The sequence below is a fragment of the Lactuca serriola genome, chromosome 4 (genome assembly GCF_051521515.1).
Source record: "Lactuca serriola cultivar US96UC23 chromosome 4, Lser_US96UC23_V15, whole genome shotgun sequence".
Classification (NCBI taxonomy): Eukaryota; Viridiplantae; Streptophyta; class Magnoliopsida; order Asterales; family Asteraceae; genus Lactuca; species Lactuca serriola.
Genome location: NC_136411.1, coordinates 362,075,476 through 362,085,606, shown reverse-complemented (window position 1 = coordinate 362,085,606; position 10,131 = coordinate 362,075,476). Strand labels below are relative to the sequence as shown.

At 35.2% G+C, this 10,131-nt stretch overlaps 1 protein-coding gene across 3 annotated transcripts; it reads right to left on the bottom strand.

Annotated features, from left to right (window-relative positions):
* Nucleotides 1-1,732: 1,732 nt before the first annotated feature.
* LOC145097635 (serine/threonine-protein kinase SRK2E-like) lies at nucleotides 1,733-5,564 on the bottom strand. 3 transcript variants are annotated; one of them, XM_079035249.1, is made up of 10 exons: nucleotides 5,017-5,154; nucleotides 4,594-4,645; nucleotides 4,419-4,493; nucleotides 4,224-4,325; nucleotides 4,054-4,107; nucleotides 3,137-3,229; nucleotides 2,951-3,043; nucleotides 2,565-2,669; nucleotides 2,362-2,460; nucleotides 1,733-2,285 (listed from the first exon to the last, which is right to left on the bottom strand). In XM_079035249.1, the coding sequence occupies exons 2-10, from the start codon at nucleotides 4,609-4,611 to the stop codon at nucleotides 2,010-2,012; spliced, it is 915 nt and encodes a 304-aa protein (XP_078891375.1). In that variant the 5' UTR covers nucleotides 4,612-4,645; nucleotides 5,017-5,154; the 3' UTR covers nucleotides 1,733-2,009. The 3 variants fall into 3 exon arrangements, with proteins under 3 accessions (XP_078891375.1, XP_078891374.1, XP_078891373.1); XM_079035248.1 differs by lacking the exon at nucleotides 4,594-4,645 and having other exon boundaries at nucleotides 5,017-5,554; XM_079035247.1 differs by lacking the exon at nucleotides 4,594-4,645 and having other exon boundaries at nucleotides 2,951-3,229; nucleotides 5,017-5,564.
* Nucleotides 5,565-10,131: the final 4,567 nt, after the last annotated feature.

Genomic DNA, 10,131 nt, shown 5'->3' with positions numbered 1-10,131 from the left:
GAAGGAAGGAAGAGGGTGATCTTTGAGAGAAATTGAGAGAATTTGTGGTGTGTGTGTGTGTGTGTTTTTGGTGGTTCTCGGCCGAGAGGAAAAGAGAGGAAAGAGAGAGAGAGAGAGAGAGAGAAGTGAAGTGAAGTGACTATTATGGATGCATGTTGGTCCACGAATGGATACATGGTGTGTAATATGGAGGTGACACCTCCCAAAGTCAACCCTCCCCCTTTACCTCTTTTTTTTTCTACTTGGGCCGAGAGAGAGAAGGAAGAGAAATGGCTTGGGCCTTTAGTGCTTGAGTCCGATAATATGAGGCCCAATTTGATGGTTTTCGGCCCATTGGGCCTTTAGAGTAGTTCACGGCCCAATTCTTGCATAAAAGAATGGATTTGAGGCCCATTAAGGCTAATTGGATTTGTTATGGCCCAATAAGGCCCATTAAAGGTAAACTAATCCATTTTAGACTTATAAGGACCCAAAAAGGTTAAGTCTCATGAGAGTGGGTCCAATTAGAGCCCATTTAAGGGTTTTAAGCCCAAAATAGTCAAATTGGAAGCTTATTGGTCCATTAGGCCCAATAAGGAAATCCTAGTCCATATTGGACTTAAACCGGGATTTTTAGGGTTTTCAATATTTTGTTGACTATTTAAAGTGTTTGCATAGAGTGATTGATGAAACTTTGGTGTTATTCAATAAACATCATGCATACTTTCAAGTTTTAGTCACAAATGTTATCATTATTAATGTTTACAAAAGCATTAGAATTCCTAGTTGTGACAAATTGGGGTCAAATCGTATCCTAAAATAGAGGAAATAACAGCTAGAGTGTGTGAAATCACAGCTAAGGAAATCATAGGTTATTTTCGGAAAAACATTAAATTTTTGCCATTTTTTATAAGGTAATAAAAGAGATTTGGGTTGTAATTTTTTCTATTTATATTTATTATGAGTTAATAGTTGATTGAATTGATGGTATGGTTTTACTTGAGATTTAAATGAGCGTTTTTAAGATGCATCCTCACGAATCGGAAGACCCTTGTAAAACATTGGTCATCATTTCATTGTAAAAGATTTAGCTTCCAAAATACGTTCATTTAAGTAAATAGCTCATAACATTATTTATAAAACATTTTCCCTAAATTCAAATGTTTATCTAATGGGAAATTAAATATCCTTTTATTTTTGTTCCTACAAATCCTCCTACCCAATTAAATGATGACATTTATTATATTAATATATTAAAATATCATTAAATTAATATTAAATATTACACATATTACTATTTAAATGGTTATAAAGATTTATAGAAACAAAAAGCAGGAAGATATTTAATTTATCTTATCTAATATATGAATATACACACCCCCTCTCACTTAAATATTTACTTTCGATTTTGTTTGTCAAAAAAAGATGAATACAACAACAATGCAACACATTGCCCAGAACTCAGCATTCCTATTTATGGAAATTCCCAAAAGTGTTAGCGTCATAAATAATAACAAACTATTTGTATTTTTGTACATGTCCTAGAAAAATATCATAAATAGGTAATTCACAAAACACCATTAAAATAATGGTATTTTATGAACTGATTTCTTGTTTCTTACATTCTATAGCAATTTTTCCTTTTTAAATCAATAGTCTTTTTTTTTTATGAAATTTTTTTTTTACCCTTTATGTTATGACACTAACCTTCCAAATAGGCGTGGAATAACATAATAATGAATAATCCATGCAATTAAAATTATACATGGCTTCGATTTCATCATCTTGTAACAAAAAAAAAGTCATAGTCAATTTCCATTGGTATTTAAAAAAGGTCGGGTCTTTCCTAAACCAGAAACACCAAAATCCCGGGCAACATTACAACTGCCCGGGATTTGCCCACACTGCCCGGAAAAAAACCCGACCCAAAATACAAAAAACTCCCGTGACAACATCTAAACACAACCCACAAGTGATTCTACATACACAAACCTTGTCTTGTCTTGTCATATATAGTATAAATTTAATCATCAAATTGCATATATCACCTCACCACTGCTGTCAATATCAAGTTCATCTGGATCAGAATCAAAGTCATCCAAATCATCATCCATCATATCAAGATCATAAAGACCAACAGGTGGAATAGTTGCTTCTGATATTATTTGCATAATCACATCAACACTTTGCATCGGTTGATCCGGTTCTTCAAATTGATTTGTCATCATTTTGTCTTCATCCATGAGATTTTCCGGAAGGTTCTTTAGGAACCATTTGTGTTGTTTTATCTCCGCCATCGTTATTCTCTGTTCCACAAAGGGTAAATTCGTAAATATCTGTTATGTTGTTCTTTCTGTATTAAGTCAAAAAAAAAAGACCGACCTGTGTGGGGTCTCCAACAAATATTCTTGAAATGAGGTGCCAACATTCGGGGGAAAGTTGAATATTTTCTGGGATTGAATATTGGACATGTAGGATTCTCTGTAGATAACGAAAGTAGATTGATATAAGTGAAAAAAATATATATATATATATATATCATAATATCGTGACAATGAAGTTGAAATATATTTTATATGTCATACATGTATTGTCTTTCGAAAATCTTTTGGTTCGTTTGGATCCTCAAAAGGGTAGCCACCAACTAGCATTACATATAATGTCACCCCGCATGACCAAACATCCGCTATCTGAAATAAAAAAAAAATGATCAAAAATTCAGTCTCGGTTTCAGTCTAATGCATGTCAAATGCTTTACAACATGTTATGTCATATACAACTGTTCTATCATGTCATGTCAAATGCAGTGCAACATATTTAGTCATGTCGTATCACAAAAAGTACAATTTGTTATGTTATATCATGAGTACAAAATGTCTAGTCAAGTCATGTCCTCTCTGACAAACAAACAGTACAACCTGTTTTGTCATGTCTTCTCCTGCTGTGTCATGTCAAATGCAGTACAACCTACCTTTCCATCATATTCTTGCCTAAGCAACACTTCGGGGGCAATATATGCTGGTGTACCAACGGTTGATTTTGGTTGTGAATGCAACACCGAAGACTGCAAATATAAAATCAAGAAAATTATAATTTTTTTTTTATCAAAAGTACAAAAACACACGAACCAAATAAAACGAATGGGAAAATCTGCTACCTTTGAGTACCCAAAATCACAAATCTTTAAACGGGGAGCAGGGCTTCCATCTAACAACGTATTTTCTAGCTTCAAATCACGGTGACAAACTTGCTTCAATGATGAAAAAAAATAAAAAATGAAATGATTAGCCTATACCTAAATAATAATAAAAAGCAAAACTATTTTCATTAAATAGTAATCAAATTTAAAGCTTGTTCCACCTATTACCTTAAACTAATTTTTGAAAGCTTTCTTTAACCACCCAACTTGCAATTTTATTCTATTATGAGTAAATTACTGAAATCGTCCCTGTGGTTTGGTCAAAATTGCACGTTTGGTCCCTAACTTTTTTTTTTGCACTCGGATCGTCCCTGTGGTTTGATTTTGTTGCATTTTTCGTCCCTGTGGTTTGATTTTGTTGCATTTTCTGTCCCTTACATACATAAAGTTAGGGACCAAACATGCAATTTTTACCAAACCATAGGGACGAAAAACGCAACAAAATCAAACAACATGGACGATCCGAGTGCAAAAAAAATGTTAGGGACCAAACGTGCAATTTTGACCAAACCACAGGGACGATTTCAGTAATTTACTCTTCTATTATTATGAAATTTGGTATTTCTTGTTTCATTGTTATAAACTTTCGTTTTTTTTTTTTTGATGTGGGAGGTTTATTGAAACAATTTCATTATATAGTTTCAATAAACATGCCACATGATCACTTTAATGTTTTCTGACATTTTCACAAAATCGGAATAAAACTGAAACTTGGTTACTATTTAATGATTTGTTTTTCCATAAACTTGCCACATTCAATAAACAAATACAAAATTTCATAACAATGAAACAAAATTGTAAGTTGAGTAGTTAATTTAAATCTCTTGAAAAAAGTTTAATAAACTTATTTGAACAAATGTAAAAGTTTAATTTACCATAGAGTGACAATAGCTGACACCAGATATGAGTTGTTGAAAGAAGAATCGAGCCTGTTCATAATCAACACAGTTAAATTTTTTGCAAGAAAAAAACAACAAAAGATTTCATATAAAATTTAAAAGAAAAAAAGAAAAAAAAAGAAAAAGAAAGAAAGAAAGAAAAGAACCTCATCTTCATTAAACCTCCCTGCATTGCAAATTCGATCAAAAAGTTCCCCACCAGAAGCATATTCCATCACAATTGCCAAATGGGTTGGGGTCAATATGAGCTAATATATATATTTTTAAAAAAAATGAAATTAGTAATTAATTTGTTATTAAAAATGATAATTTAAGTAAGAAAATAGAGAAAATGATTGCACCTCTCTGAACCTAACGATATTAGGATGTCTTAAAGACCTGTGATTGATGATTTCCCTTTGAACATTTTCGTCTATCTGAAAACAAATATCAAATTTAATTAGAACGATGATCAAATTATCGAGTTATCAATGAACTTCACAATTCCCACATAATTTTTAAAGAAAAAACTTATACTCTTGACGCTAAGAACATGGAGAAGCTTGTGCTCCAATTTCAAGCTGCAGTCCTAGAAATATGAGGTCTTGTCAACTCATTGATGTGAATTTTATCGCTAATTTAGGGAAACAATTAAATTTCATGGTTTTAATTTCCCCCAAATGTTCATCCTACAATCTTTGCTCCTCGCTATTTGTTTAATTTTAACATGGATTCTAATTGTTAATTGGTAATTGGTAATTGCTAAAGCAATCGCGAAGAAAGTGAAAGATCCATAAATGGAAACAAAATATAACTCCCTTAAATTAGACAGTTTGAAGTGAAATTAAGAATACCCAAAAAGGATCGATCAAAATCCAATAGTGGTATTTCATCAATCAATCAGAAAATACCAAAAACAGATACAGATTAAATCAAAAGAATGAAAAAGCCCCAACTGACCTTTTCACCTCTTTCGATATACTTAACAGCGACAAGCTCTTTAGTCTGTTTATCTCTCATAAGCCTAGCAACTCCAAAATTACCCGACCCAATATCTTTAACCAAATCATACCGGTCACTATCGTGCATGATCGGTAAATCAATACCGGAACTCGCCGCTGCCATCGACCGATCCATTCTCCGGCGTCAAAAGTCAAACCCAAATAACATTCCAGTTAACCAAACGACAAAAAATCAATCAATCCCACCACAGTATATGATCACCGGCGGCTGATTAACTTGAACAAAAGATCCCGGAAACCACTTCTTCTTCCCTAAGATGCCGGTTATGTGGGTGATTATAATAATAAAGATTATCAGGAAACAGATAGAGAGAAGGGCCCAGATTTCTCTAAAGTCGGTTGCTTTTGGGAAGAATTCGAGGGAAGGGGTGAGATATTTTTGTTGTGGTCGGCGAGTGGGGGGATTGGATTGAATTTGTTTAATATATCTTGAATCTTTGATGCTGTGAGAGGAGATCAGTGGTTGGAGAAGTGATGGTGACGAAGGTGGGGTGGGGTGATGGAAGAAAGGGACAAATTTCGTCAAATGGATATGTAATACGATGGCGTTTTGGTTTGTTTTTTTTCCTTTCACTGTCGTCTTCTTTGTTATGGTAGATGTGTTTGGGATCATGGGATGGATAATGTGGGGGATCAAATCGGGTATTTGGGTTAAAACCGGATCATATCATATTGAATTCGAAAACCCATTTTGATTTTAAAACAAAATTGAGACTAATTAAAAATTTGCTTGTAGCGGTATAGGTATCGATAGAAATGTGTTTTTTTTATCAAATGTCCATTTAGTTGTGGGAAAATAGGTTGATTTTCGGAAAAAATTTTCCAAAAAAAATAAGAATTTTGAAAACTAGTTTGTCTATTTATCTAAATTTTTCATAGAAAATAAAAATTTTGCGTTTTCTAAAATTATAAAAAAATTGAAAATTTTTGGAAAACCAATAATTGTTCTTTTCCATATTTTTTTAATTCCAATTTTTTTCTAAAATATAAACAGACACTTACTTCCGTCCTTACCTACCCCCAACTCACTACACTCATACCAACCCACTCCCAATCTCACCCCTACAAACACACACACACACACACCCACAAACACACACCTACCCCAACCCCGCCCCCCTTTACCCACCCCCCCACACACATACACATAAAAAATAAACAGACCCCTACACCTACCCCAACCCCCACTCACACCTACACCCCCACAAAAACACACACACACACAAACATACACCCACATCCATCCACACAAACATACACCTATACCGACACCCACCCCTATAAACACACACACACACACAAGCACACACCTAACACCACTACCACAATCACCGAACTACCATCACCATCACCACCACCATTACACCATCACCACCGCCGCCGCCGCCACCACCACTGCCTGTCATCACCACCGCCACCACCACCACCAGCGTCGTCATCATCGACACCACCATTGCCTCCCGCCGCTGCCCCCACCCCCACCGTACCACCACTACCGTTTTCTAAAATTGAAAACCGATAGAAAATATACATATCTAAACACGTTTTCTAATTTTCTAAAACTGAAAATGAAAAATGAATAAGTTTAAGTAAACGCGTTTTCTAAATTTCCAATGAAAACTGAAAACGAGAAACGAAAACTGAAAAGGGAAAACGAAAAACAGAAAATGAAAACTGTTTTTTCGTAACTAAATACAACCTAAGTATTCACCTTTCATTGAAAATAGAAAACTCGCTTTCAAAATTATAATCAATAATTAAATTAAATAACGGTTTTTATTCGATTCGGTTTATCGATCCTGATTTCAATATACTTATATTTGGATGTGTAAACCATAATTTGCAAAATGTAATATAATAGTCTACAAAATCAAGTCATGAACAAATAAATTAGCTATCTAAGTTTTATTTTGTATATTTATAATCTTCAGCTAAATTGAAAATTGTTTTAATCGGTATGCTTATTTGTTTTGCCTTAAAAATGAATTTATGTTGTGTAAAAAGAGAATTTCACAAAATGAATTTATTTTGTGCAAAAAGAGAATTAACTATCTAATTTTTAATTTTTATTTTATATGATTATAATCTTCAAGTACATCGATATACATCCATATATTAGGAAAAGGGTAACTATCAATTTTTTTGAAAAAATTTAACTCTAAAAGATTATATGTGTCATGTTAGTAACAAGTTTGATTAATTAAAGTTGTAGATCTCACTTAAAATAACATTTTTTGTGAAAACAATTTCTATTAAATAGTGGAAAAAATAGATAACAAAATGTGTGGCTATTTATAACAGGAGATTGGTAATTTGAGAGAATTTATACAGGTTTACAACATATTATGTTATGTATTTTGTATAACAAGTAGGGCCTAACTAAATGTCCATATGATTAAGTCATTTGCAAATACTTGGACCTCATTGATATGTAAGTGGGTATGGTGGACGGAGTGGGTGGGCAGACGAGGTATACGGAGGGTGTTACCGCCGATGAAATGAATCCTCGAAGTAATGGTATCGCATGTTATGTAACCAAATAGTTTTGTATTTTTTTTATTTAGTTTGTGAATTAGTTTTATATGTATTTTTTACTGTTTTGTAAATTAGTTTTGTATGATTTAAAATCATTTGTATTGATTTAAAAAAAATGAATGGGTTGGAAAAGTTGTGAAAGATCAGTTTTCATGTTTTGTGATTAGTTTGTATTTATCTAAAAATAACCAAAATAATTGAGTTGAAAGAGATTTAAAAGATGAGTTTTCATGTTTTGTGTAATGTGAGATATATAAATAAAAGAAGAAAGAAAAATCAATATAACAAATAAATTATAAGAGACGAAAAATGGTGGATAACCTTCACCTTTAAATGGTTATTACAATACAATTCTATAGCAATTCAATAACACCTTTAAAAACTTTAAAAAAAAATTATTTGAAGTTATGATTTTTTTTTTAATTTTTAAAATAAAAAAGTATTAATCTAAAAGTAGATGTTTAGAAGAAAAACATCTATCTATTATAATAAATTTAGTAGGTTCCCTAAAAAATCACATATCTATTATTTACATATATTTTTATATAATTTATATTGAAACAACCCAAAAATACCACCCAAAAATTTTGATTTTTATTATAACAAAACCCATGAGACTGAGTATCACATAATAAAACCATATACTGCGTGTTTCAAAAACCATAATAAAATACTGTGAGAAAAACTGTGTCACAACTGTATCCAAACATATCAAGAAAACTAAATCAACTCCCAGGACAAAACTGAAGCTGTGGTGTGTGCGATGCCATCATCCCAAGCTCTTCCCTTTGCTTGCGGAAGTACCTGAAACCAAAACTGAAACTGTAAGCACGAAGCTTAGTGAGCTCCTCCAAACTACCACATACCACATAATAACATATAAGCACATACTGGGCCTTGCCCACTGCATCGGACCGAAGTCCGGGCTAACTGGGGCCTTGCCCCCTACATCGGACCGAAGTCTGAAGCTGACTGGGACCTCTGTCCCCTACATCGGACCGAAGTCCGAAGCTGACTGGGACCTTCGTCCCCTACATCGGACCGAAGTCCGAAGTTGACTGGGGCCTCCGTCCCCTACATCGGACCGAAGTCCGAAGCTGACTGGGACCTTCGTCCCCTACATCGGACCGAAGTCCGAAGCTGACTGGGACCTCTGTCCCCTACATCGGACCGAAGTCCGAAGCTGACTGAACATAGCATAAACATATCAACTAGCATAAACACATAAATCCTGTCTGAGCCACGGAGGCGTCAAACATACTAGCTACTGCATTGGACCGAAGTCCAGAACTACGGCTAACTGAACGGGCCGGCATTGTGGCCTTAGACCCGTTCCTACTGAAGGGAAACTCACCTCGTGAACTGGCTGCTGTGTGAATGGCTCTGGAAGCTAACTGCTGCTGCTCCGGTATCTCCCCGGCTACAAGTCCATAAACACACTCAATCAAATGCTAAACACTGCACTGGGGTAAAATGACTCTTTTACCCTTGGTCAAAGTCAACTCTCTCGGTCAAAGTCAACCCACAGTTGACCTGACTCGCCGAGTTGGGCCACCAACTCGCCGAGTCTCTAGTCTCACTTCTCAACCCTACTCGTGGCTACTCGTCGAGTATGGCATCGACTCGACGAGTACCCTCTCGATCCAAGAACTCAGACAATCTTCATCCGACTCGCCGAGTCATATGAACAACTCGACGAGTTGTTCTTCGATCTAAGAAGAATGCCTTGGACTCGCCGAGTTGTATGAATAACTCGTCGAGTCCCACCATTACTGAGTCCATCCTCCGACTCACTAAGTCCATCCTACTGCTCACTGACCACCACTCGGAATCACTCAAAGGGGGTAAAGATTGGGGACTCGCGACCAGACTCGCCGAGTCCGAAGAACGACTCGCCGAGTCACATGCATGCAGATCCTAAAAACTCGATTCTGCTCAACACCACCGCATACAAATTATAGATCTGAGTTCCTAAGGCTGATTTACCACGTAAAGTTTCCAACTTTACGTGTACATCCACATGAAAAAGGAGATAAATGCTAAAAAGGCACTTAGAAGAGTAGATCTAGGGTTATCATGCAAAATGGCTCCATAAAGGTGATAGATCTACGATTTTGGAACTAAAACATGGCTAGATCCGAAGGCTAATCAATCTAATGTGATCCCTCTACCAAGAACAAGCTAAGAAATGGCTAAAAGAGGCTAAATATGCTTGCTAAAGAGAAATCAATCATAGAAACAGAAGGAATTCGGCTAATACCTCAATGAACTCTGAAATGGGAGCAAGACCTTGGATCTTCTTCTTTTCCTTTGGATCTAGCCTTCTTCTTCTCTTCAAAACTTCAAGATTCACACAAGAAATGCACAAAAAAAACCAAGGAAAACGATTAGGGTTTGCTAAATGATGCTCTGAGGGTGAAGGGGACGAGTTTGGGGGCTCATAAGGTGGTTTAAATAGGGTGCAAACCCGGGGATTTAGGGTTTCTACCTGGCAGCCAGACTCGCCGAGTCCCGAATA

What these genes read in the sequence shown, in the direction of transcription:
- LOC145097635 (XM_079035247.1), bottom strand. Translation starts at nt 5,193, where the DNA reads ATGGATCGGTCGATGGCAGCGGCGAGTTCCGGTATTGATTTACCGATC. An exon ending in TCAGCTATTGTCACTCTATG is followed by an intron (nt 3,230 to 4,053) that starts GTAAATTAAACT and finishes TCATCATTGAAG; the next exon opens with CAAGTTTGTCACCGTGATTT. An exon ending in TTGTTGGAGACCCCACACAG is followed by an intron (nt 2,286 to 2,361) that starts GTCGGTCTTTTT and finishes TTTGTGGAACAG; the next exon opens with AGAATAACGATGGCGGAGAT.